Source organism: Pseudoliparis swirei, chromosome 7 (genome assembly GCF_029220125.1).
Source record: "Pseudoliparis swirei isolate HS2019 ecotype Mariana Trench chromosome 7, NWPU_hadal_v1, whole genome shotgun sequence".
Lineage (NCBI taxonomy): Eukaryota > Metazoa > Chordata > Actinopteri > Perciformes > Liparidae > Pseudoliparis > Pseudoliparis swirei.
In genome coordinates this window covers 534,823-562,307 of record NC_079394.1, presented here as the reverse complement: position 1 = coordinate 562,307, position 27,485 = coordinate 534,823, and the positions used below count along the sequence as shown (strand labels likewise).

The following is a 27,485-nucleotide window of genomic DNA, read 5'->3' as shown; positions in this document are numbered from 1 at the left end:
CCTATCTCATAAAATTTTAATATTTCCTCAGACCAAGTAAAAAAAAGATTTATAACAGCTGAGTGTTTGTCAAGGCTCAGGAAACCCTTGCAGGTGTTTCGAGTTAATTAGACAATTCAAGTGATTTGTTTAATACCCTACTAGTATACTTTTTCATGATATTCTAATATTTAGAGATAGGATATTTGAGTTTTCTTAAGCTGTAAGCCATAATCAGCAATATTAAAAGAATAAAAGGCTTGCAATATTTCAGTTGATTTGTAATGAATCCAGAATGCATGACATTTTTGTTTTTTTAATTGCATTACAGAAAATAAAGAACTTCATCACAATATTCTAATTTTCTGAGACAGTCCTGTATATATATACACATATACATATGTATATATACATATACATATGTGTATATATACATATGTGTATATATACATATGTATATACACATATATATATATGTATAAAACAGCGTTGCACAATCTGATCACACAATACTTCCCTTTGTCTCTAACACTGGATGCCATCAGTTGTTCCTTCTTGTCCGTATCTCAACGTGTTGAGCTGAGGGTTCAATTCCCTCGTCTCAGCTTCCTCCTCCACATGAACCGGTGTTGCTCCTCACACACACACACACACACACACACACACACACTGCCGTCCCTTCATGACCGCCCTGCTCCCGCCGCACTTGGCAGGATGCTTATCTGGGCCGACAGCTTTGGGCGTGGGGAGCATCTCCTCTGCTCTGCAGTTTAAGAACCTTTTAACTTAGAAGCAGCCCTCTGCCACCGCCTCTCCATCCCAGCTCACGCCCTCATCTCAGGGGCCTGATCTCCCATCAAAGACCCCGCAGCAGCCGACAGACATCGCGGCTTTGAGATAGACCCACACCGTGTAACCGGAGCCTGGGGAGGGGATCTGATGAGTGAAGTCAGGTGGGTTCTCAAGCGCTGTGTGTGTGTGTGTGTGTTGGATGACGGTCACAGGCTGTTGGAGATCCTCCCCTCCTCTGACTCTGCTAACTGGTACGAGGAGCTAATGGGAGGAGAGGAACGGGGAACATGGCAAACAGACCAGAGACTTGCTCCTTCTGCCGCGCTCTTAAAGTCAATCATAGGAGAAAATTGGTTGTTGAAAATTGAATTGAAGAAAAGTGTGTCTCTTTCAGCAAAGCATAATGCCGTAGAATACATTTGGTGAGCAGCAAATGGAGGAAAGTGTCCGGTAGTTACAGGCTTGTGTTTCATTTCAGTGAGGGGGAAACCGTCCTGCTTCAGTCTCAACCCACAGCGTCCCCTTCCTGCCTCTCAGCCAATGGGCTGTGAGGATGGGCTCGCTGTGAAGTGAGTGTCCTCGCCCAGAGGACGGGGAGAAAGGGTTCTGTGAAGAGCCGTAATGAGCCGGAGAGGAAGCGGCACCGCGAGCTCTTCAGCTCAAGCACCTGGCGAGGAATAGAGCGGCCCCTCTTCCTCTGCAGTGTGTGTGAGTGTGTATGTATATGTGTGTGTGTATGTGTGTGTATGTGTGTATGTGTGTGTGTATGTGTGTGTGTCTGTGTATGTGTGTGTGTGTGTGTGTGTATATCAGGTTGAACTGTTTTCCATGCGGTTTGTGCTCAAAGTGATTTTGGGACACGTTTGAAAAAGACATATTTTTGATTTGCGTGTGAAGTGTTTTATAAAAGTGAAGTGTTGTATACGAGCGTCGCAGTCAGAGGTCAAACGTCATGTGTTGTGAATAATGTGTTCAGAAAGCGTTTTTCAGACCAGGAGCGTCTTTAAAAACCTTCATTATGAGCAGTAAAGTGTCTATTATGCATCCTTCCTCAATTTCTCAATAAACTATTTAGCACTATGCACCTGTCGTAACTATATTATTATATTTTTAATGTGTTTTAACATCAGAGGTGAAGGTGCTTCAGCTTAACCACCTGGATGGACGGGAGTTCTTCTGTTCAACTCGTCCAATAAAACTGCACCTAAATATATAGATGTCATTTAAACTCATAGTTGAGGGTTTGTGGAAAGGTTAGTTTGATTGAATGCTTTTATTAGTGTTATAAAATAGGAGGTTTCTCAGTGGTGTATCTTAGTGTTATTCCTGAAATGAGAAAGAAGAGATGTTAGATGTCTGGCGCCTTCATGAACTGCCATTCATTTATCTTGTCATCATTAGAATTGCTTTCTTTAAATGACACTCTATAAAACGAAGTAATGGACTGATGGCAGGTGGCTAAATGTTCATTTAGTGATTCACTGAGAAAATAAATAACGGGGACAAGCCTGTGACAGGAGGATGAGAATCATGTTCCAATAATGGAGGCTCTGACGGCACGGAGGAAACACTCTGTTCTTTGTTCTCGTGTGAGAGGAGAGCGGCAAGACACAGGAAGAGGAAGCCACGATGCTTCAGACACAGGAAGAGGAAGCCACGATGCCTCAGACACAGGAAGAGGAAGCCACGATGCCTCAGACACAGGAAGAGGAAGCCACGATGCCTCAGACACAGGAAGAGGAAGCCACGATGCCTCAGACACAGGAAGAGGAAGCCACGATGCTTCAGACACAGGAAGAGGAAGCCACGATGCCTCAGACACAGGAAGAGGAAGCCACGATGCCTCAGACACAGGAACAGGAAGCCACGATGCTTCAGACACAGGAAGAGGAAGCCACGATGCTTCAGACACAGGAAGAGGAAGCCACGATGCTTCAGACACAGGAAGAGGAAGCCACGATGCTTCAGACACAGGAAGAGGAAGCCACGATGCCTCAGACACAGGAAGAGGAAGCCACGATGCCTCAGACACAGGAAGAGGAAGCCACGATGCTTCAGACACAGGAAGAGGAAGCCACGATGCCTCAGACACAGGAAGAGGAAGCCACGATGCCTCAGACACAGGAACAGGAAGCCACGATGCTTCAGACACAGGAAGAGGAAGCCACGATGCTTCAGACACAGGAAGAGGAAGCCACGATGCTTCAGACACAGGAAGAGGAAGCCACGATGCTTCAGACACAGGAAGAGGAAGCCACGATGCTTCAGACACAGGAAGAGGAAGCCACGATGCCTCAGACACAGGAACAGGAAGCCACGATGCTTCAGACACAGGAAGAGGAAGCCACGATGCTTCAGACACAGGAAGAGGAAGCCACGATGCTCCAGACACAGGAAGAGGAAGCCACGATGCCTCAGACACAGGAAGAGGAAGCCACGATGCCTCAGACACAGGAAGAGGAAGCCACGATGCTTCAGACACAGGAAGAGGAAGCCACGATGCTTCAGACACAGGAAGAGGAAGCCACGATGCTTCAGACACAGGAAGAGGAAGCCACGATGCTTCAGACACAGGAAGAGGAAGACACGATGCCTCAGACACAGGAAGAGGAAGCCACGATGCTTCAGACACAGGAAGAGGAAGCCACGATGCTTCAGACACAGGAAGAGGAAGCCACGATGCTCCAGACACAGGAAGAGGAAGCCACGATGCTTCAGACACAGCAGCTCTGTGAGAGGAGAGTCTGGAGCTCATCCTGCACCTCGTGGTTTATCTCATCCTGAACATCATCCAAGTAGAAGTTTGTCATTGGTCATCAGCAGTGTTGGGCAAGTTACTGAAAATTAGTAATTAGTTATAGTTACTAGTTACTTCTTTTAAAAGTAATTGAATTACTTTACTAGTTACTGTATATCAAAAGTAATTAGTTACTAGGGAAAGTAACTTTTAAGTTACTTTTATGTCTGCTTTTTTAATGTCATGAACAGTACTGAACAGTCAAACACAATAAACATATGTTGTAGACCTATTTATTGCAATCAACAGGGCAACAGGCCTTCAAATCAAGCAGGAGTACAAAAGTCCCTTTTTTACTTAACTTAATACAAAATAACTGTCTCAGTCATTTAACAGTGTTTTTTTTTTTACCACATTAGGCCCAATGAAATAAAAGTGATTGGCCTACAGTATTAACACTAATTAAAAGAGAAAACAAAGGTGCCTTGAGGTGCTGCATATAATTGAGGGGGGGGGGGGTGCTGATCTCGAGTCAGTTTGGTAGGATTTGGGTATAAATAAATTATTTCATTTAAAATATGGATTTTTATTTAAAGATCTTCATGTAATTTGCATGCAGAATAGGTCTACCCGAACCAGCGGGCAAAAAATTCAACCAGCGGCAAAAACCGCGGACCTGGCAACACTGGAAGTGGCTGTCAATCACAGTGTGGCACCGTGCGTGCTGGTCGAGGGGGCGTGCCTGTGATTGGCGGAGTAGAGGGAGGCGTGCCTGTGATTGGCGGAGTAGAGGGGAGGCGGGGTTAACCTGTCGGAAAACGGAAGTTACGGGTGGTTGACGGGAACCGTTGTTGTTGACGTTCGAGCTGCTGAGCCGAGAGGAGCACGCTGTCTGTGTTGGTGAATGCCCAATAAAGGGAGGAATAATAACGTCGTCCCGTCTCCGTGTCATCAGTCCATAACGTCCGAGACGTTCCATCATTGCGCCACCAAGGTCCTGCGATGTCGGATCAGAAGCAGCTAAAGTAGCCTAGCTTGTCTTGTCTGCAAGTGTTCATTTTTCACAAAAGAGAGTAACGCGAGTAACAAACTCATTTAAATTTCAGTAACTGTAACTGCGTTAGTTGATTAAAAAAATACTTCGTTACATGCTCGTTACAGCTATAAGTAGTGGAATTACAGTAACGCGTTACTCCCAACACTGGTCATCAGCAGGTCATGTGACACTGGCATGTTGCTGATGAATGAGGGCTACTCTCTCTCTCTCTCTCTCTCTACATATATATATATAGAGTGTAGTACCGGAGATACGGAGTCGGAGGCGGAGTATTCAGGATCGAATTCCAATCTTTAATATCCATCCAGGCAGAGAACCTTAACAACACAACTGCCTAGCATAGCGAGTTAGCAGGAATGAATGCCTCAACCCCTGTGTTACCACTTAATCAGTCCGTGTGGCAACACTATTCCTAAAGGTGAATTATGTTACATTACGTGTCACCACACAAGCCCCCCCAGAATTCACACATAAACAAAATGCGTGGCGGGGAGGAACAACACGCCGACCACAACGACTCCTAATAACTGGAGTTGGTAAAGCGACTCCTTCCTGTGCGGTCCCCGTAAGAGGAGGGACCGGAACAACAGGTCTAGCACCCGTGACAGGAGTCAAAGCTGGGGGGCGGCCCCTTCTCGGCGGCCTAGCGAGCACCACCGGTTGGCCCAAGTCCAAATGAGCAGCCTTCACCCGATCGACCGAGATGTGCTCCGCCTTGCCACCCAGGTCGACCACCAGGTGCTTATCCCCGTGCTCCAAGACCCTGAAAGGTCCATCATAAGGAGGCTGCAGGGGACCTCTGTGTGCGTCGTGGCGGATAAAAACGTGCCCAGCCGGCGAGATCCGTGGGCACCTGAACCCCGAGTACCGTGCTGAGTAGTAGGTACCGGGCGAAAGCCTCCGCGCGTCCAGCAAGAAAGCCCGCTGGGCCCTCGCCGACCAGGAGCCGACGCCGGAGGAAATCCTGGAACCCTCAGCGGCTGACCGTAAACCATCTCCGCCGAGAGCACTGCAGATCCTCCTTGGGCGCGATGCAACCCCAGCATCACCCAGGGCAGCTTGTCGACCCAGTTGCCGTCCGTAAGGCTGGCCTTAAGGGCCGCCTTCATGGAGCGATGGAAGCGCTCACAGAGGCCGTTAGCCTGAGGGTGGTAAGCGGTAGTCCTGTGCAGCTTAACCCCCAGACCGCCAGCCACCGCGTTCCAGAGCTCGGACGTGAACTGCGAGCCCCTGTCCGAGGAAATGTCTGATGGGGTGCCAAAACGACACACCCACGTTGCAATGAAAGCTCGGGCAACGTCAGCGGCCGACGTCGACCCGAGCGGAACCGCCTCCGGCCAACGAGTCGTCCTGTCCACCATAGTGAGGAGGTATGAGAAACCCTGAGAGGGAGGCAACGGACCAACTAAATCAATGTTCACATGGTCAAACCTCCTCTCCGGCACCAGGAAACGCTCCAAAGGGGCCTTCGTGTGGCGGTGCACCTTAGCGCGTTGACAAGCCACGCACTCCCCTGCCCAAATCCTCACGTCTTTTTTAAGTCCATGCCAGACGAACTTTGTGGCCACCAAACGCACTGAAGGCTTAACGCCGGGTGCGATAGGCCGTGCACTGCTTCAAACACCGAGCGCTCCAGCAGGCGGGACGACAGGCCGCGACAGGCCCGTAGAAACGTCACAGCAGAGTGATGTCCGCGTCGCCGAACACCACGTCCTCCAAGCGCAATCCAGTGCTCTCCAACTTCAGAGCCTGGACGCCAGGGTCAGCGACCTGGTCCGCCGCCATGCGCGTATAATCCAGGCCCAACTGGACGGCCCCGATGACGACCCTGGAGAGGCAATCAGCCACCAGGTTTGACTTGCCAGCCACATGCTTAATGTCCGTGGTAAACTCTGAAATGTACGAGAGCTGCCGCTGCTGACGCGCCGACCAAGGCTCCGCCACCTTTGACATGGCGAAGGTGAGCGGCTTGTGGTCGACAAACGCCGTGAACTCACGGCCCTCCAGTAAGAAACGGAAGTGCCGCACGGCCAAATAAAGACCCATGAGTTCACGGTCAAAAGCGCTGTACCTGCGTTCTCTGGGCGTAAGTTGGCGGCTGAAAAAGGCGAGCGGTTGCCAGCGCCTCCACCCACTGTTCGTGCACCGCGCCGACCGCGTAGTCCGACGCATCTGTAGTGATAGAGATGGGTGCCGTGGGTGATGGGTGTGCCAACAAAGCCGCCTGCGCCAACGCGGCCTTGACCTCAGTAAAAGCCCCCTCCGTTTCCACCGTCCAGTCGATCGCCTGGACGGGGGTCTTGCCTTTCAAAGCCTCATACAGCGGCCGCATGATGTGGGCAGCTCGGGCGATAAAACGGTGATAGAAAGTCACCATCCCCAGGAACTCCCGTAGCGACCGGACTGTGAGCGGGCGAGGAAAAGCCGCGACAGCCTCCACCTTCGCCGGCAGGGGTGTCGCCCCGCCGTCTGTGACGCGGTGTCCGAGGAAGTCAATGGCAGACAGCCCGAACTGGCACTTTGCAGGATTAATGATTAATCCATGATCGCTGAGCCGCGTGAAAAGGGCACGGAGGTGGGACAGGTGCTCTTCCACTGAAGCGCTGGCGACGAGTATGTCGTCCAGGTACACAAACACGAACGGCAGGTCCCGTAGCACAGAATCCATCAGGCGCTGGAATGTCTGAGCGGCGTTTTTGAGCCCAAAAGGCATCCGCAGGAACTCAAAAAGCCCAAAAGGCGTAATCACCGCCGTCTTGGGAATGTCTAGAGGGTGCATGGGCACCTGGTGGTATCCACGCACCAGGTCCACTTTGGAAAACACCTTTGCGCCGGCCAGATGCGCCGAAAAGTCTTGTATGTGCGGCACCGGATAGCGGTCGGGCGAGTGGCGTCGTTGAGCCGACGATAGTCCCGCGAGGCGGAATCCGCCGTTCGCTTGGGAACGACATGCAGCGGCGAGGCCCAAGGGCTGTCGGAGCGGCGGACGATGCCCAGGCGCTCCATAGTCGAAAACTCCGCCCTCGCCACAGCCAGCTTAGAAGGGTTCAACCGCCGGGCCCTGGCGTAGACAGGAGGACCCTCCGTCGTGACGTGGTGCTCCACGCCATGCTTGGTAGTGAGTGCAGAAAAGGTGGGTAACGACAGGTCTGGAAACTCAGCCAAAAGTTTAAGAAAAATGTCTGACCCTGACAGCGAGCTCGACAGTCCGTCGTACGCTGCGCTGCTGAGTGTGCACACCAGGGAGGAAAACGTCAAGGCGTCAACCAAGCGTTTATTTTTAACGTCCACTAACAGTCCATGGGCACAAAAAAAATCTGCCCCAAGCAGGGGAAAAGAAATGTCCGCTGTCACAAACTCCCAGCTGAAACGCTGACCCCCGATGCACAAACACATAGGCCGCACGCCGTATGTGCGAATGGGGGCGCCATTAGCCGTCGTCAACCGCGGACCATGCTCTCCACGAGCGACGTCTTCCCTCGACGCAGGAACTACACTCCGCTGGGCGCCCGTGTCACACAGAAAAAGGGTCTTCGAAATGCTGTCGTTGATAAAAAGGAGCCTGCCCGTGCCGCCCACGCTCACGGCCACTACTGAGCGTGTGCCCCTCCGTTTCCCGGAGGTTTGTAGCTGCATGGAGCGATGCACTTCTTTGCCTTTGTCCCGAAACGTGCGTGGTAAAAGCACTGTCCGGTGTCTCCACGCTGATTAGACATAGCCGCCTCCGGCCTCCGCCACGCCGTCCTGCCTGTAAACGGGCCGAAAGGCACAGCTAACGCCTCCGCCTCAGGCTCTCGTGCCGCCAGGAAAAAGCGGTCCGCCTCCTCAGCCAAGGCGCGGGGGTCTGTGATGGCCGTGTTGGCCAGCGCCGTCCGGACCCGGGGTGGCAAGCGGCGCAGGAAAACCTCCATGAACAATATCTGGGGATCTTCCCCCCCGAGCAGATTCAGCATTTTCTCCATGAGATGAGACGGTCTGCTGTCCCCCAGGCTCTGAATGTCAAGAATCTGGCGGGCTCTCTCCTTAGCAGATAAGCTAAATGTCTTAAGGAGGAGCTCTTTAATCGCCTCGTATTTGCCCTGTAGCGGGGGAGCAGCGATGAATCCCACCAACCTGGACGATGTGGAACTTCCCAGCGCCTGCTACCACTAGGTAGTATTTTGCGTCCCCGTCACGGACCTGACGGCAGGCGAAGTGTGCCTCCACGTGGGCAAACCATGCCTCCGCCGCATGCTCCCAAAACTCCGGCAACTTTACATAAACATCACGCTCTGCCATGTTCACTAAGTTTCTGGAAACTTTCCTAGAAACGTCAGGGTCACCACTGTAGTACCGGAGATACGGAGTCGGAGGCGGAGTATTCAGGATCGAATTCCAATCTTTAATATCCATACAGGCAGAGAACCTTAACAACACAACTGCCTAGCATAGCGAGTTAGCAGGAATGAATGCCTCAACCCCTGTGTTACCACTTAATCAGTCCGTGTGGCAACACTATTCCTAAAGGTGAATTATGTTACATTACGTGTCACCACAAGAGAGAGATATATAGATATACACATATATATTTATATATATATACACATATATATTTATATACATATATAGAGAGAGATATAAATAATATATACACATATTTATACACACACATATATTTATATCTATATAGAGATATCTATAATATATACACATATATATATACACATATATATTTATATATATATATACATATATATATATATACACACATATATATTTTTATATATATAGATATTAGAGAGATATATATTATATTGGGGGTGGCTTTAGCTCAGTGAGGTAAGAGGGCCGTCCTGCAACCGCAGGGTTGTGGGTTCGATCCCCGCTCTCCCCATTAGTTGCAAGTCGAAGTGTCCTTGAGCAAGGCACTGAACCCCCAGTTGCTTCCCGGGTGCTTCACTGCAGCCCACTGCTCCTTAATAACTAAGGATGGGTTAAATGCACAGAACTAATTTCCCCTTGGGGATTAATAAAAGTGTATATTCTATTGTTTCTATATATCTATATTAGATTATAGATATTAGAGAGAGAGAGATATCTCTGATATCTACCCATCGGGGCTGCGATGTCTTGAGAGGCAGCAGCAGCGCCTCCAGAGTGAAGAGGGGGAGACGGAGGAGAGCTGGAGATTTATGGCCTGGAGGGAGATTGATTAGTGCCGTCTCACACACACGCACAGACACACACACACACACACACACACACACGCAGCTCTACAGTCCAACACAGCTCCACACAGCCAGACACCCTTCAGTCCCCAGGAGCTGCTGCATGTTAAGTTGCTGATGTTTTTCCAGCATTACCATTTCCTTGCTGTCCATAGATAACGCCATCAATCACCACGAGCGCTCCTCCCCTCTGAGCGCCTGTGTTTGTTTCCTGGACGTGGGATGCGGCTGGCGGAGGTTCTGTTGAGCTGCAGAGTGACTGCCGGCCTGCGCTCCGAACCCGTGTCCGCCATGCCGCCCCAGTGCAGGTGTGTGTTCATCCCGCAGCACTCAGCTTGAGGCGTTCCCCATCCCTCCTGGGTGAGCCCCCTTGGAGCCCAGAGCCGGCTCAACGCTCCTCTTTGTGTTTCTCTGCTCCAGGTCGGCCGCATCGCTCCCCCGGCTGGAGGACTGCGCCCCCCTCGCCATGCTGGCCTGTCTGCAGAGGAGGCCGAACCCTCCGCCCCCGCACCCGCTGTGTGCCAGCAAGACCCCGGAGCCTCTGCAAGCCCTCGGGCGGAAATGTGAGTTACCACAGTGACCGGAGCGAAGGAGGTCAAGAGTTCAGCTCGCCCAATGGAGTGATTTGTATTTAATCTCGGGGTCGTGGTGAGTGATGCGGCCGCCTAGTTACCTCGACTGTGAAGGAGAATCGACCCTCCGGTTGGTTGTTGGTCCCTGAGGAAGTCGAGACACTTTCCTGGGCTCTGCGCTCCGCCCTCGGCTGCGTGTGGTTGTGTGGTTGTGAGGGGCCGAGCAGCCGGTGTTTACCGTGGCTCACCGGCCCTGGGTGACCCTGAGGGCCGGTGTCTGGCCCTGGCTGTGGCGGCTGCTCTGCCGGCTCCGGAGCGCCGCCCTCTGTCACTCACGGGTGTCGAGGGACGGAGACGTGTCTGAAAACTCTCACAAAGCTGCCCAAACTAGTTCTAACCAGTTTGGGATTAGAGAGGTCTGCGGCAGTCGGGCAACTGGAAGGTGAATTGTTCGCTGATTGTGTTGATTCTTTTTTCTGATAAAGGGTCTTTCCTCTTGAAGGCAGCGTGAGTCTTTAATGGCCTTGGTTCACACGCCGGCCTCCGAGCTCCCTGACGGAGAGCAGTGGAGCTCGGACCTGCACGTTTCACCTCAGCTCAGAGAGGCTTAGAGGGAGCTGCAGGCTCCTCCTCCTCGGAGGGAGCTGCAGGCTCCTCCTCCTCGGAGGGAGCTGCAGGCTCCTCCTCCTCAGGGAGCTGCATCAGGCCTGTACCCAGCAGGGAGAGGCACGCAGTAAAGCACTGCCTTCATCTCTGCTTCTCACTGGCCAATGAGCTGCTTCTCAGCTCCACATCACACAAACAACAAGGTGCCGCGGTGCGACTCGTGTCAGTGTGGAGTGTGTTGCTGTCTGTGGGACGTCTCGTATGGAGCTGGACAGATGTGAGTGAAACAGAAGCAACGAGAGACGCAGACAGAGCTCCACGGCCTCATCGTCAGCCTTCAGAGAGGGAGAGAGGGAGAGAGAAACGGCACAGAGTAGAATTAGAGAAGTAAAGATGAGGAGAGGAAAGAAGGGAAGTAATGGGAGTCCTCACCAGTCGTCTTCATCGATCCCCTCCTTCCAATCCGTAGGATTAGCCCAGTTCCTCTCAGCCAGGGGAAGTCAGGCCTCAATAGAGAAGAACAGGGTCCAGTCTCCCGTTGTTCTCCCTCTCGTTCTCCACCTGTTCAACCCTTTGATTGAATGACTTCACAGCGACGGACTCGAGCTCCATGATGAGGATGTCTGAACATAAAGCCTCCTTTCTGTCCTCTGAGGGCGGAGAGGGGAGCGAGTGTTGAGGCGCTCCCCGGGTCACCAGGCCCAGCAGGTCCCCATGATGGATGTTCGTGGCCCAGTTTGTGCCAACGGGGGCTGGGGTCGTCAGTAAGGTGACCTGGGCTCTCACCAGGAGGCTGGAACCCTCAGGAGGGGGTCACCTGGTCGAGGTGAGCGAGAGAGAGAGAGAGAGATTTTATTTTTATTTTTGAAAAAGCTTTATTCCAAACCGTGCACCACATCAAACTAAATTGCAATAAACACAAATCTCTTTAGCTGCAGCACCAATCCTGAAAAAGAAAATTGTTCATGATGCTCAGGTTCTTTAAAAAGCAAAAGCTGCTCCACTGAGGCCCTCAGTCGCCCTCGCCTCTCGCCCTCTTCTCCTCGTCCTCCACCAGCAGCACTTTCCTGAGGTCGCACAGGATCTTCTTTAATCTGTAGAACTCCTGTGGAGTGAAGGCTCCTCTCTCGTCTTCATCGTGAGGAAGGTGGCAGAGAGGTAGAACCGGTCTCTCCAGAAGTGGTCTTCCACCTTTACGTGCCACATCTGCTTCGTCTTGCGGAGGAAGTCTTTTAGCTCCTCCACACTGTAGTGAGGAAGAGGAGTAGATTCCTCCTCCGAGCTGGACTCTGGCTCCTCTCCTCTCCTCCTCGACCTCCGTCTGCCCGCCGTCACCTTCTTCGCCTGTGGGTTCTCTCCTTCCTCCCTACTCTTCCTCTTTAGCCGGGGGACTCTGAGGCTCCTCCCCCTCCATGACCACCTCACTGTCCGACAGCACCACCTCTCTGGCACCTGCCTCCCTCTCTTCCTCTGACTCACCCTTTTCTACCTCTTCACTTTGTTGGGCCACCTCAGCCCCACCCTCTTCTTCCTCTTCTTCCTCAGCCTGTTGTTCAGCACCAGCCCCTCCCTCTTCTCTCCTCTCTCCTCTCCTCCTCCTCCTCCCCCTCACCCTGCTGGCCTGTGATCGTCTCCCCCTCTCCCTCCTCACCTTGCTGGACTGGCCCAGTGCCCCCCTCCTCTTCCTCCTCCACAACCTGCTGGGCACCCCCCATCTCTGCCTGCTCTCCCTCTTCATCCTGCTGGGAGCCCCCAGTGCCTGCTCCCTCTCCTCCCCCCTCTGGGTACCTGCAGTCCCTGGTTGCTCCCCCTCCCCCCCCTGGCTCCGCCCCCGAGGAGCCGCCCTGCTGGTGTTCTGATCAGCAGCTCTCCACCGGTGGCAGTCCCTGGCTCTGTGCCCCTCTCCCCACAGATGAAGCACTTCCCGTTCCCTGAGGAGATGTAGATGGGGTAGTTGTGCTCTCCACCCTGATGAACACCCGGAGGCGGAGCTCTCCACCCTGATGAACACCCGGAGGCGGAGCTCTCCACCCTGATGAACACCCGGAGGCGGAGCTCTCCACCCTGATGAACACCCGGAGGCGGAGCTCTTCTCCCCTGTTGTTCAGGATCATGAGAGATGCCTCCGGTGGGACCACACTGCCTCATCCGGGAGGACTTCCACCCTGAGGGGATCTTCTTCAGCCGGGACACCACCTTCCCGTGCTTCACCAGCTCCTTCACAATCACCTCCTCTTTTATAAAAGGAGGCACGTTGGCCACGGTGACCCTGACCGACGGTGTGGCCAGCGGCGCCACCGGCACATGATGCCCCTGATGACCCGACACCACCACCTCGTTCACCTTCGGCACGCAAGAACAGAACCACCGCTCCGTTCATACGGGCAGCGGACCTCACGCAGTCGTCACGACCACGTCGCCCACTGCCAGCCCCACCTCCTCCTCCTCCTCCTCCTCTTCCTCCGAGCACGGGAAACTCGGCGCCACTCGAATCCCGTGTGTCCGCGTGAGGAAGCTCATGTCCTCCATGACGCTAGCTCGCCGGTTAGCTCGCCGCTAGCCGCTAACGCGCACAGACACACAAAACAATCTCTCCGTGAACCCACACACTCACACAGACAGTCGGGTGAACCCACACACACTCACAGCAAACATACCTGGAGACCCAGTCACTCGTTAACGTGGAAAACCACCTTTAAACCAACACAGTGATCCTCTGCTCCACAACCACACGTCCTCTCACGCTGAGAGAGAGAGAGAGAGAGAGAGAGAGAGAGAGAGAGAGAGAGAGAGAGAGAGAGAGAGAGAGAGAGAGGAGAGAGAGAGAGAGAGAGAGAGAGAGAGAGAGGAGAGAGAGAGAGAGAGAGAGAGAGAGGAGAGAGAGAGAGAGAGAGAGAGAGAGAGAGGGAGAGAGAGAGAGAGAGAGAGAGGAGAGAGAGAGAGAGAGAGAGAGAGAGAGAGAGAGGAGAGAGAGAGAGAGAGAGAGAGAGAGAGAGAGAGAGAGAGAGAGAGAGAGAGGGAGAGAGGAGAGAGAGAGAGAGAGAGAGGAGAGAGAGAGAGAGAGAGAGAGAGAGAGGAGAGAGAGAGAGAGAGAGAGAGAGAGAGTTCAGAAGCCATTGACCGGCTGCCCTTATGAATCTCGTATTTGCCTCTCAGGCCTTTTGATATTTATTTCTTTGGCCACAGAATGAAAAGCAGTGCAGATCATTACTTGAATGATAAATCGGAGGCGCTTGCTTTCACTGCGACCAACTTCCACGCATATGTGGCTGCACTCTCAGCGCCAGCACATGTCATTTTTAATTCAATCCCCCTTATGGTGACGTGTCACTTCGCTCCTCCACTGCCCGAGATGGAGACATGAAAGAGACGCCAGCGGAGCCAGGCCTCATGGCGCTGTGCCCCAGAGGGGGGGGCTGAAGGTCTGTGGAGGTGCAGTGATGAGTCACAGTGCCCCCCCCCCCCCATCACTCTGCCACATGTCAGCCAACAGGGCCGGTCCCTGCCGGTCGGTGGGGAAATGTACGGCGGGCTCTTCTTCAAAATGACATCTTCTCAGGTTTCACGAATTCTGATTAGTTTATTCGTTGGTGACCTGGAGCCGGATGAGGACGCCGTGGTCCAGCAGCGGTCGGGACCCTCTGGCTCGATCCATATCCGGCTCTTCCGGTGACGGCATATGGCTCCCAGACAATTTTGAGTTGAAAAAAGAAATCTCCGCCCGCCCCCTGTAATGTTCTCTATGGCCCAGATGGCAGCAGCAGGATGTCAGGTCCTCTTCAAGACGTCTTTGTTCTGTTATTAAACTAAAGGTCCGTTGTTGGTCTACAGCAGCGTGCCACTCTGTCTCTACGTGTCGCGTGAACGCTTCTCGGCTCGCCGTCTCGCGCGTCGGGGCGGAGCAAAGAAAAAGTCACCTGCATTTGGCTTTGATGGCTCTCCCAGTCCAAAAGGTTCCTGACCCCTGCTCTCCAGGGTGTGCATGTCTGCCCCCCCTGTTGCTCTCTTATTGAATCAGACTTTGGGCTAAGCCTGGGTGTTCCCTTGTGTCTCTACCCCCCCCCCCCCGCCCACACACACACACACAATGCTTCAACATATTTTGTGTTGCATTCACTGACTTAACTCTAAATGAGGAAACAATGAAACAGGTTCACATCATGGTGAATGCAGCAGCAGTGATTTGTGTCTCAACTGGCGTGAAGTCCAGAAATTGACATCCGCACACACACACACACACACACACACACACACACACACACCTGCAGCCGTGAGCCAATCAGCCAGGTGTGGATGACACGCCCCCAGAAGGCCTGATGCCTCATGCCCGGCCACGTTCAGCGCTCTGCACGCTGATCGACAGCCGGGGCGTGAGATCGGGGTTCACCTGGGAATTGTAGTTTTCCTAATCGGTGCCTCTGCAGCCATTAGTTTGCTTTACCTGAGCAGCTGTTGTTCCTAAGCCAGTGAGGGGGGGTGCTCAGGTCACAACCCCATCTCTCTTCCCCTGCGGTCTGAGGCGGTGCGACACATCGCGGGGATTAGCTGGCCAGATCAAATTGCAGCGTGATTTTCCAACGGTTGTCAGGTGGAGGACAAACCCGAAACCAGCGACTTTCCAGTTGAATATTTAAATGTGGAAAAAGCTTTCCCCTGATGGAGGTGGAGGGCCCACCGTGGACCTGGGGAGGGATGCAGGGAATCTGCCTGCACTTGACCTTTCCCGCTGATTGAACTACCTCGTTCCCAACTCCCATTTGGAATTCCACAGAGTGCCACGCAGACGGCCGTCTGCCCTCAGTCTGCGGCGAGGGGTCAGAGGTCATGAGCTGTTGTTAACCACGGCCGCCTCCCCCTGGGGGCCTCTTTCATTCAATCTCATTTTGGGGATCCCTGTGTTTGCGTGGCCACATGACATCGCGATGCTCAGGATTCAGAGTGTTCCTGCTCTGTCGTGCTCCTCTTCCCTCGAGCTGCTCCTCTTCCATCGAGCTGCTCCTCTTCCCTCGAGCTGCTCCTCTTCCATCGAGCTGCTCCTCTTCCTCTTCCCTCGAGCTGCTCCTCTTCCCTCGAGCTGCTCCTCTTCCTCTTCCCTCGAGCTGCTCCTCTTCCTCTTCCCTCGAGCTGCTCCTCTTCCTCTTCCCTCGAGCTGCTCCTCTTCCATCGAGCTGCTCCTCTTCCTCTTCCCTCGAGCTGCTCCTCTTCCTCTTCCCTCGAGCTGCTCCTCTTCCTCTTCCCTCGAGCTGCTCCTCTTCCTCTTCCCTCGAGCTGCTCCTCTTCCTCTTCCCTCGAGCTCCTGGCTCTGCTGCCGTGTTGGCGTCCTGAGCGCCGGCACACACGAGATCATTTCCGGCTGCCGGCGTCCCACAGAGCCACGCCTCCGCTCTGCCTTCTGCTGTGAGCGCGGGGGGCGGAGCCATCTCATTGGGAGGTGAGCCGGAGGAGGAGGAGGGGCTCCGCTGGAGTTTTGGTCACAGCAGGACTTGGGTTGAAAAACAGGTTCCTGGTTCCAAAACCTCGGGGCTGGCATGAGGGCGTCCCAGGTGCAAGGCATGGACGCCCCCTGTCCTCGCCTGCCAGAGAGGGGGGGGGCCCTCGCTGTCCCACAGGACACACAGCCATCGCAGCGCCGCCACAGACCGACCACGAGAGCCAATCACAAGGCGGCGCTCCGGGACTCTTTGTGTTTCTGAGTTGTGTCTCCAGACCTAAACTCTAAATAGAGAATGAGAGTTCTGGTCGGCCAACATGTGAAGTAGAAAGAAAGCTTTCGTTAGCGTTGACGCTCCATGTTTGACCTTTGCTCTGTTTCTGTCCAGGTCATAAAGAAACTACATTTAAAAAATGAATGAATGTGTTTCCTCTTACCTGCTAAACCAACAAGTGCAATGCTGTGATCACAAAGTCAGCCTCTCAGTGTGGTCACATGACCTCTCCCTCAGAGAGGGTCAGCTGGTCTCCCTGGCTGACAGACTCAAAGCTGCCATGCTTGAACTTCACGTGGAGTATTGACCAGTCGCTGCTCCTCCTGTGAAGACCCCGCTGAGAGGGGAACTCCCGTGGGTCAGCCGGCGTCTGGGCGGCGCCCCTCAGGCTCATCCGCATGACGTCTTCTCGTGCATCAGTTGCATCATCAGGTTCCAGAACACTGACTCACCTGTTGTGGGTTCAGAGGTGGAAACCACAGGTCACCAGTCCTGACCTGGAGGAGCTCCGGCCTGTATGAGTGTCTCATTTGAATGTTGAGTTTAACTTTCTGATGTTGAACATGTTCCCGACCGACGAGAACACGACAGCAAAAGAATGACTTCATGCCTTAATGACTTAAAGTCGACATGAATCGGGAAACATTGCAGATTTGGGACTGAACCAAAACTTAATGAACCACATTCTGTGAAACCTCTGACCCACAAACACTGAAATACAAGATTTACATTCATGTCTCTCCTCCTCTCTCCTCCTCTCCTCTCCCTCCCTCCCTCTCCTCCCTCTCCTCTCTCTCCCTCTCGCTCCTCCCTCTCTTCCCTTTCCTCTCGCTCCTCTCCTCTCCTCTCCTCTCCCCTCCTCTCCTCCCTCTCCTCTCTCTCCTCTCTCCTCTCCTCCTCCTCTCCTCCTCTCCTCCTCCTCCTCCTCTCTCCTCTCCTCTCCTCTCCTCCTCTCCTCCTCTCCTCCTCTCCTCCTCTCCTCTCCGCTCCTCTCCTCTCCTCTCTCCTCCTCTCCTCTCGTTTCCTCTCCTCTCCTCCTCTCCTCTCGTTTCCTCTCCTCTCCTCCTCTGCTCTCGTTTCCTCTCCTCCTCTCCTCTCCTCTCCCCATCTCTCCTCCTCTCGTTTCCTCTCCTCCTCTCCCCTCCTCTCCTCCTCTCCTCTCTCCTCTCCTCCCTCCCTCCTTCCTCTCCTCTCTCTCCTCTCCCCACCTTCTCTCCTCTCTCTCCTCTCCCCACCTCCTCCTCTCTCCTCCTCCTCTCCTCTCCTCTCTCCCTCTCTCCCTCTCCTCCTCTCCTCCTTCCTCCCCCCATCTCTCCTCCCTCCTCTCCTCCTCTCCTCCCTCCTCTCCTCCCTCCTCCCCTCCCTCCCTCCTCTCCCCCCTCCCCTCCTCCTCTCCCTCCTCCTCTCTCCTCTCCTCCCCTCCTCCTCCTCCCTCCTCTCTCTCCTCTCCTCCTCTCCCTCCTCTCCTCCCTCCTCTCCTCCTCTCCTCCCTCCTCTCCTCCCCCCTCCTCTCCTCCTCCCCTCTCCTCCCCTCCTCTCCTCCTCCTCTCCTCCCTCCTCCTCCTCCCTCCTCTCCTCCTCCCTCCTCTCCTCCTCTCCTCCCTCCTCTCCTCCCCTCGTTCCTCCTCCCTCCTCTCCTCCTCTCCTCCCTCCTCTCTCCTCTCCTCTCCTCCTCTCTCCTCCTCTCTCCTCTCCTCCTCTCCTCCTCCTCCTCTCTCCTCTCCTCTCCTCTCCTCTCTCCTCTCCTCCTCCTCTCCTCCTCCTCCTCCTCCTCCTCCTCCTCCTCTCCTCCTCCTCCCTCCTCTCCTCCTCTCCTCCTCTCCTCCTCTCCTTCCTCTCTCTCCTCCTCCTCTCTCCTCCTCCTCCTCCTCCTCCTCTCCTCCTCCTCTCCTCTACTCCACTCCCCCTCCTCCTCTCTCCTCCTCTCCTCTCTCTCCCTCCCTCTCCTCTCTCTCCTCTCCTCCCTCTCGCTCCTCCCTCCTCTCCCCTCCCCTCCCCTCCTCTCCTCCCTCCCCTCCTCCCTCCCCTCCTCTCCTCCCTCTCCCTGCAGAGTGTTTGATGAGTGTGTGCGTGGCGATGGCTGCTGCTCGCTGTGGGCGGATCCCTTTGAGAAGCCGTGGCGTCTCCTCCTGAAGGACGGGGACGGCTCTCTGTGGATCTGTTGCTCTTGCTCGGCCGTGCGGCCTGCGTTGCTCTCTGCTTCATCACGTTCTCATCTTCCTTGTTCTGAGGTTTCCCATAACTGGCCTCACCGCCGTTCTCCTGTGAGCGTTGCTCCTCTCGTCATCTGGAGAGCTGCAGCACAAAGACTCCGGCAGCAGCTCTGGACCGAGTTGCTTAAGAAGCAGAGACTTGTTTTGGAAACCAAACAGTCGACCCGTTCATGTATTCTGACTCGTATCTGTTGCGCTTGTTGCACTGGACCTCCACACGGCTCAGGGGGGGGGGGGCGCTGGGACGTGGCTGAGGGTCACATGGAAACCCTCAGAAGGGGGAGAGGGCAGCGTAGAGGCAGGGGGGGGGGGCTATGATGCCATAGGAATGAGTTCACAGACCTCATCGCACATGACAGTCTCGGCCGGTGTGCCGGTCGCGGCGCGTCGCCCCGCGCCGCTCGTGCTGACTCGGGCTATTTGCTGATGAGCCGTGCTTCCCCGAGCATGCTGCACAGCGAGGCCTGAGGGCCAGCTCATCACAGGCGGGGGGGGGGGGGGGCTCATCACAGGCAGCCGGGGGCTGGCCCACATCTAAAGACCTCGCCACAGAGCCGTTGGCCTGACTTCAACATGAAGCAGGAAGCAGTTTTATGATGAATAAAGGTATTTTATCCACATTATAATCTACAAAGTTGCCGAGTATCCAGGTCCATAGATGATCACATGTAAAGAGCCTGTTCAACTGAGTTTGTAAAGGTCTGGTCACGGCGCGAAATATTCAGATGTACTCCTTTTACTTGTCTATTTGATGAGCGATTTGATAAACGGCCACGTGTTGTGAGGTGGACGGTCAGCTCGGTCATCAGGAATCTGCTTTAAACAAAACGGGTTATTAAGTTATTAAGTTCTCTTTGAATCAAACTTTTGCCGTAAAAAATAACATAAAAGGGCAAGAATGTCAGATGTCTGCCGAAACATCTTCTTCAGATGCTTCTTGACAAAGGTGGCTGGTGACGTTTAGGTTCCAGAGCGGCTCCTCTGGTGACGTTTAGGTTCCAGAGCGGCAGGCGGCTCCTCTGGTGACGTTTAGGTTCCAGAGCGGCTCCTCTGGTGACGTTTAGAGCAACACATGCAGAGGGACACAGCGTGGAGAAACTCACGGTGACAATGTGACTACAGATAATAAAGTGTTCGCCCTGAGGGGATTTCACCCAGAGGAAACTCACTGACTCAGAGAGGAGGATGAGAGAGGGAGAGGGGGATGGAGAGAAGGAGAGGAGGATGGAGAGAGGGAGAGGGGGATGAGAGACAGAGAGGAGGATGAGAGAGAGAGGAGGATGGAGAGAGGGAGAGAGGAGAGAGAGAGAGGAGGAGGATGGAGAGAGGGGGAGGAGGATGGAGAGAGGGAGAGGGGGATGGAGAGATGGAGAGGGGGATGGAGAGAGGAGAGGAGGATGGAGAGAGGAGAGGAGGATGGAGGAGAGAGAGGAGAGGATGGAGGAGAGGAGGAGGAGGATGGAGAGGAGAGGAGGAGGAGGAGGAGAGGGGAAGGAGAGGGGGGGGATGGAGAGAGGGAGAGGAGGATGGAGAGAGGGAGAGGGGGATGGAGAGAGGGAGAGGAGGATGGAGAGAGGGAGAGGGGGATGGAGAGAGGAGGAGGATGGAGAGAGGGAGAGGAGGATGGAGAGAGGAGGAGGATGGAGAGGAGAGGATGGAGAGGAGGGGGAGGAGGAGGAGGAGGAGGATGGAGAGAGGGGAGAGGATGGAGAGAGGAGAGGGATGGAGAGAGGAGGAGGATGGAGAGAGGGAGGAGGATGGAGAGGAGAGAGGATGGAGAGAGGAGAGATGGAGAGAGAGGAGAGGAGGGATGGAGAGAGGAGAGAGGAGGATGAGAGAGGATGGAGAGGAGAGGATGGAGAGGAGGGATGGAGAGAGGGAGAGGAGGATGGAGAGAGGGAGAGGAGGATGGAGAGAGGAGGATGGAGAGAGGGAGAGGAGGATGAGGAGGATGAAGAGACAGAGAGGAGGATGAGAGGAGGATGAAGAGACAGAGGGGGATGGAGAGGGGGAGACTAAAGAGATCTCCACTTGGTTTTCTGCTCTTCTCCTCCTCTCCTCTTCTCTCTCTCCTCTCTGCTGTTGGAACACGTCGGCGGGTCAAAGGTCGATGAAGCCGTCCGGCTCGTGATTCTACTGACATGGGACTTCAATGTTTGCCTTTTATTGCGTGTCTGACATTCGACTGAAACGCAACGCCATGCGACTTTGAAACATGCGGTTTGTCTGTTTTACTACGATAGGTTAGAGAATAATGCTGCATTGCATATTCACCTCGGATATTTGAGCTTGAAACGACGTCACAGCTGAATGCGCTCGGCTCTCTCAGGTCAGACATGATCAGCAACACCAGCTGACAGCAGCCCGGCGGGGCAGTATGTGGACGTCCAATCACAGCACAGAGAGCAGTTGGACAGCATCTGTGCACGATGAAGACGAGTGATGAACACGATGCGACGCAGAGCTTCTGCTGCGCTGAGCGGAGCAGCCGTCTTCGGTCTGGCGGTCGGGGTCGTGGAGGTCGTGGAGGTCGTGGAGGTCGTCTGGGTCTGACTTGGACACGCGGCGTGACACTTGAAATGTCCGGCGGGGAACTCGTAAATTCGGAGCCAGTTCACTGCAGCGTTACGATCTTTAAGTCAAGCTCATAAACAGGAATATGAAGGATGTCGACCACGAGCCTCTGACGGTTCTGAACACGTGAAGGCAGACGCTCCATCCTCTGAGAAATCATTGCAATTTGATTCTTATCTTTGCAATTATAGATAGCAACGGCCTGACACAGAATTGCCTCGATGTTCTTCTGGCTGTGTTGTTGCACAGAAAATCAACCTTGAGACGAACAGAGGGAGATGAGTGTTCCTAAAAATGTCTTTTCTGATATCAGGCGAGCAGCGGGGCTCCGCCTCCTCTCCTGCTCCGGAACTGTCCTCCAGCTGAGGGCATCTTCAACATGTCTGCCGCCCCATGCGTGAGCTTCCTCCTGTGGGGCGCTGAGGCTTTGATTGACTGGCGGCCGAGTCCACGGGACGCCTCTATTATTATCATCTGTACCTCGGCAGAGCGGAGGCCGGGGGCCACGTCCAGGGGGTCTGCCGACAGCCCCCGCTTTGTGTGCCCGATAGTCAATTAGAGGCGGCGCCGCCGGAGACGAGTGGGATGCAGGGTTAATTGCAGAGGACCAAACAGCTGGCTCTATCAGCGCCTATTGTGTTTGCAGCGGTTGTCACGGCAATCGAGGCCTGGCTGTAATCGCTGACTAATCAGCCCTGTGCCAGATGACACCTCCATTAGCACAAGGCAGGTATTGTTCAGGATGCGGCGCTGCCTCCGGCTTCCCTTCACAGCAGGCTCAGGGGGCGGGGCCAGACCCTGATCCTATCTGCTCACAGCTCAACCATAGCCTCAGGTCAAAGGTCACTCGGTGGAACAATGCCGTTGACTCGGCCCATCCAGACCGGTGTGGATGAAAGAGACGAGAGCTCTGAGGTCTGAAGAGCCCTGAAGGAGAACCCTGTGAGGACCCTCGCTAACGCAAACCCCCATCGCTGCAGGGGGAGGAGACTCACGGCCCCTCCTCCTGGGGGACGGCCCTCCTCCTGGGGGACGGCCCTCCTCCAGGAGATGTTGGACTGAGGCTGAGCTATATTGAGTGAGGAAACGGCGCCGGCGTTCTGGCGTGTTTGAGCGTTTTCTTTCCACTAAGAAGAAGAAGCTCCTCCTCCCAGAACACTTGGCTCGCTAACAAATGTGAGCGCGGCATTCCAGCTTCTTCTCTGGGACTTTCCTCTCTGCTTATTCATGTAAACCTCATTAAAATGCAAAGCATTCTCATGGTCCTCTGGATCTGGTGCTGCTCTCTCGCACAGCCTCCCCCCCCTCCTCTCTCCACCTCAGCTCCCTGCTCTCATATTCTCGGTGTCTGCTTTGCTTCTTGTGATCAACACAATGTGACCTCTCACTTGGAAGAAGAGCAAAGAATTTAATGGATTTTTTACAGTCTAATCTAAGCAGTTCCCTCTTTACTACTGTCGCCTCCACCAGCCTCCACCGCTCCTCCACCGCTCCTCCACCAGCCTCCACCGCTCCTCCACCGCTCCTCCACCGCTCCTCCACCAGCCTCCACCAGCCTCCACCGCTCCTCCACCAGCCTCCACCAGCCTCCACCGCTCCTCCACCGCTCCTCCACCAGCCTCCACCAGCCTCCACCAGCCTCCACCGCTCCTCCACCAGCCTCCACCGCTCCTCCACCAGCCTCCACCAGCCTCCACCAGCCTCCACCGCTCCTCCACCAGCCTCCACCAGCCTCCACCGCTCCTCCACCAGCCTCCACCAGCCTCCACCGCTCCTCCACCCTCACACCAAGAAAATGAGTTCATCAGAATTCAAAATGTACTGCTGGCTAATTAAAGGAGTGTTAATTGAGTGTTCAGAATTGGGTACCCCTTTCACCAAACACACACACACACACATGCATCACAGTGTTCACCAAGGACGTTGCGCTCAGGGAGTTTCTTGCCAATCAAAAGAGAGAAAGAAGAGCGCCGTCCTCCGAGTGAAATGGGGTTGAGATCCCCTCGCCGTGTTCTCCCAGCCTTGCTGCCTCGGTCTCTGGAGCTCTCGCTATGTGCACGGTGCTAATGAGGGGTGGCATTTAGAGCGGCTCTGACACTCGGGCATTGTGTGCCAGGCGCTGGCTGATTAAGGACGAAGGTCAGCCCATTAATTGCCTCCCTGCCATCTCCGCTCCCCGGCGTGATCTCCGAGCCGCTGCCTGAGCTTTCATCTCCGATGCAGTTCGATCACATCGTGCTTTCTTCTGCTCCTTTCATGTGAAACTCCTCTTGCTTATTGTTAAAGCTAGCCCAGGTTGTCCCGTTAATTTCCTCTCCTCCGTTTCATGTGCTTGTGAGTGCACACAGGAAGGGAGGAACCATATTCTTCCATCCCCAGGGAAATAATTAATCCTTACAAGGCTGTCGCATGTCGAAACGAAGCGAGTGTGAAGCATTTAGCCCAGGAGGCGTCGCAGGCTGTCGCCGCACAGGCACCTGTTGTTGTCCCTGCCCTACATTTCATGAGTGAGCCGAGCAGAGATAACAACACGCTCCACTGACGCCAAGGGAGACGCACAGTGCAGGTTGTGTGTTTGCCTTTCTTCTTAGTTTTCATGCTTAGTGTTTGCATGCACGGCCCCCCCCCCCCCCCATGAAGGGGTGGAGGGCTCACACAGAGGAGGCGTGGCCTCGGAGGGGCAGGACCAGCGTCTGTAAGCTGCTCATCCGGTGATCGACTGCAGCCGTAACCATAAGTCACCGAGCGCCTCGAGACGCTCTCCTTTAACCTCCAGGTCCTCAAAGACACGCTCAGGAGGGAGAGGAGGCATCACACTCAGAGGCCACGCTGTCATCAACGTTGCTTTCATATTTACACCATGGGACTTTCATTGCGGAAGCATCCAGATGCTCATTTGCCTCCTCTTCCTCCTCCTCCTCCTCCTCCTCCTTTGTGCCGGTGGGTTCTAATAACCGGAAGCCTTTGTGGAGCTGCGATGGGTTTGCAGGCCTGAAAGGCCTCTAATCCCTGTGGCCTGTGAAGTGTGAACCCCTTTGATGCCAGGTCGCTGTGCCCATTCACACAAGGGCCGAGCTGGAGAGAGCTTCTTTCGTCTCTCAGGCTTGGGCATGGAAAATATGGAGCCAGTCAGTGAGAAGGAATAGAATTAGCCACCTTTTAATGAATTTCCTGGCTGTTTTTATAGTTTCCCCCCTCATGTGGCAGTAATTAGGAGGAATGATGGGCAGATTGCAGCTGGGGGCCGGCGGGGCACAGGCCCTCGATACGCCACGTCTCGTTCCTCATTTAGACCATGTGATCAAAGATGGTTTTTTGCTGTCATGTAAAGAAGATCAGAAAAAATGCTGCCATTTCATTTGCATGAGGACCAGCAATGTGCTTTGAAATGAGAATGTTTTTATCTTCTGTCAGTTTTCCACCGCGAGTCGTAAACATCAGAGCGACGGCTCGGCCGTCAGCAGGAGGCGGAGCCTCAGTCCGGCTGTTTTGTATTCATTTTATTCAAGTATTATCACATTCATTTCTAAATGGAAGTGTTCCTGGTTGATAAAAGTCCCTGGAAGAGGGCGGGCCCTTCATGCGTCTCTCCGCTGCCGTTACATTCCCAATGTATTTGTTGTCGATGTCGTCGTCTTCACATGTCGAGATGAACTCCTCGTGCTCTCTGGAAGCAAAGCAATGAGAGTTGTGACGACTCGGCTGTGGAGTCTCGTCAAAATGGTTTTGCAATCGGAGAGCGAATGGCGTGAGGCCCCGCCTCCTGAGGCGTCGACACAGTGCATGTGTGCGTTCTGTTAGCTTTTGCATAAAAATGTCCTTTTTGAAGGTGTTGCAATCATACAACTGCTGATATATTGCTTGTAAATGTAGTTATGTTCCCATCCCCCACCCGTTTTGTTACACTGAGCTAAGTAGCCATGAAATTGCCTGAATAATGTCGTTTCAATCCAGTCTCACCTCCAACCCCCAGATGACACATGGGGGTTTTTAGAAATTGCCGTTTCCCTGTTGGCCGCTCACAGCGCCGCGGCTCGCGGAGGAGGGCGTCGCCGTGTTGACTGCTCACCTGAGGTTGGGATGGTTTCACATGCAGACCACGCACAGCAGCGGCTCGGCACCTGTCTTTTGTCTTCTCTGTCATGTCACTCTGTATATCTCAAATAAATGAATGTAATCATAATGATTAACAGAAAAGCCGATAATTTGCGCCGAGTTCTCTTGAATAAGAGATGTCAGAGTCACTCAGGCATGTCGTGTTTCATATCCCGTCACAAGGCGTGCTGCCGTCTGTGTTCACGGCTTCTGAAGCAGCGTCTGCTCGTCTTCAAACACTTTCTCACTTTTATCCTTGACCAAGTTTGCAAATAGCAGCACTTTGATTCTTTTCATTCTTGACGTGGTTCCAGTCTGATGTAGTTCACCTTAACCAGGCTACTAAGTCCCCGTGGATGTCTAATTAGTTTTGAGAGGGTCTCTCCACAAACTCCTGCAGAGATGCTGTGGGTGAGAGCCAGTAAGTGATGCCACTTATAAATCTCAAAGTGCCACTGCAATTAAACAAGAGCTCCTCCGGTCCTCGTTGCTTCCTGGTATCCGAGGCCAACCCAATTCAATACTAAAGAGAGTTTGAATTAATTTCACAATGCACTGATTTAACAGCGCCTCAGGTACTAGGCTTTGACACAATGAGTTTTAAAAAGGATCCATTTGCCTAGGGAAGAACTTCCACAGGGGGGAAGTGAGGTGGAACAATGGAAAGAGCTCAAATGGAGGAAGCAGTCGGCCCTGCTGCTCGGTGTCCTGCAGCTGCTCAGCGGCTTCAGGTCCCTGGAGTGGTTGTTGTCGGTGTGTCTGCCGTTGCTGCTTTGCTCCTCTGGTATTCCTGGGAGTGAAGCTGCTGCTCTGGATGATGCATTCCTCTCATCCTGTTGTCTCTGCTTGTCTTGCAGGTGAGCTTGTGGTTCCCACACATTCCCCACGCTATCCCACCGCGGCAGAACTCGATGCCTTCGCTCAGAAGACGGCCAGCAGCCCTCTCTGCATCAAGATCTTTCCCACCAACATCAGGGTTCCCCAGCACAAGCACCTTAATCGGACTGTCAATGGCTACGACACCACAGGGACGCGCACTATTCCCTACCCACACATCCACACAGGGGGCCACAACGGCCTGCTGGCCGTCATCAAGGCCTCCTCCCCCTCCACCACCTTCATCTCTTCTAAAGGTGTTCTCAAGAACTGCGAAGGCAGACGGACTACGCTCTCTCCTGCCCACATAGCCGTGGCCCCATACCCGCCCCCTAGTAGCAGCACTTTAGCCATTGGCCATGGCCACATGGCCTACCACAATGGGCCCTCACAGCCCCCAGAGGGCCCCGTGCTATCGGTTCCCCCAAACGTGACTGTAGCTGGCTCAGTGGCTCCTGCAGCGGGGGGGCGGGCCCCGCCTGCACAGTCCAACCTCCCCTCCATCCAGAGCATCATCTACCAGATCAACCAGCACTGCCAGGCCCAGGCGCTGCAGCAGGTGTGCCAAGGGGCGGCCCCCGCTTCACATTCCAGCCCCTCCAGGCAGGGCGGCGCCGCCTCGGGGCTCTCCTCCGGCTCCTCGGGCGGAGGCTACGTGGTGGGGATGGGTCCCCAGGCGAACATGGTGTACGCCGGGCTGCCGACTCACAACGCAGAGGCTTTGAAGGCCTCGGCGTACACAGATGGCGTGGACTACATCCTCTGGCAGCAGCAGCAGCAGCAGCAGCAGGCGATGCTCCGCATGTACAGCGGAAGCAGCGGGGGAGGGGGCGCCATCAGCAAGTCCCCAGAAACGTGTGTTCCAGGGGGCCTCGTGGCGGCACAAGTCTCCTCCTCCAGGCCGTACCACCTGACCGCCGGCGGAGGAGGCGGCGTGGACAGAGTCAGCTCCTCCCCTCTGAACTGTGTGGGGATGCACGGGAATTTCTCAGTGGGTCAATATTTGGCCCCGCCGTGGAACAGCGTGCTGGTGACGCCTGACAGTGACTGCTACAACCCCCAGGAGCTGTTG

The 27,485-nt window shown here is 54.3% G+C and overlaps 1 protein-coding gene across 7 annotated transcripts in view; it reads left to right on the top strand.

Annotated features, from left to right (window-relative positions):
- The window catches only part of fam222aa (family with sequence similarity 222 member Aa), a 47,988-nt gene that overhangs the window by 19,334 nt on the left and 1,169 nt on the right, over positions 1-27,485 (top strand). For 2 of the 7 annotated variants that reach the window (XM_056418343.1, XM_056418342.1), the window contains exons 2-3: positions 10,193-10,335; positions 26,395-27,485. The exon at positions 26,395-27,485 is cut by the window's right edge and continues 1,169 nt beyond it. In XM_056418343.1, the coding sequence (XP_056274318.1) occupies positions 10,239-10,335; positions 26,395-27,485 (1,188 nt within the window). In that variant the 5' untranslated portion in view covers positions 10,193-10,238. Of the gene's footprint in view, positions 1-406; positions 1,480-9,360; positions 10,081-10,192; positions 10,336-26,394 lie in introns of those variants that run through there. The other 5 variants (XM_056418338.1, XM_056418337.1, XM_056418340.1 and 2 more) reach the window with 5 other exon arrangements.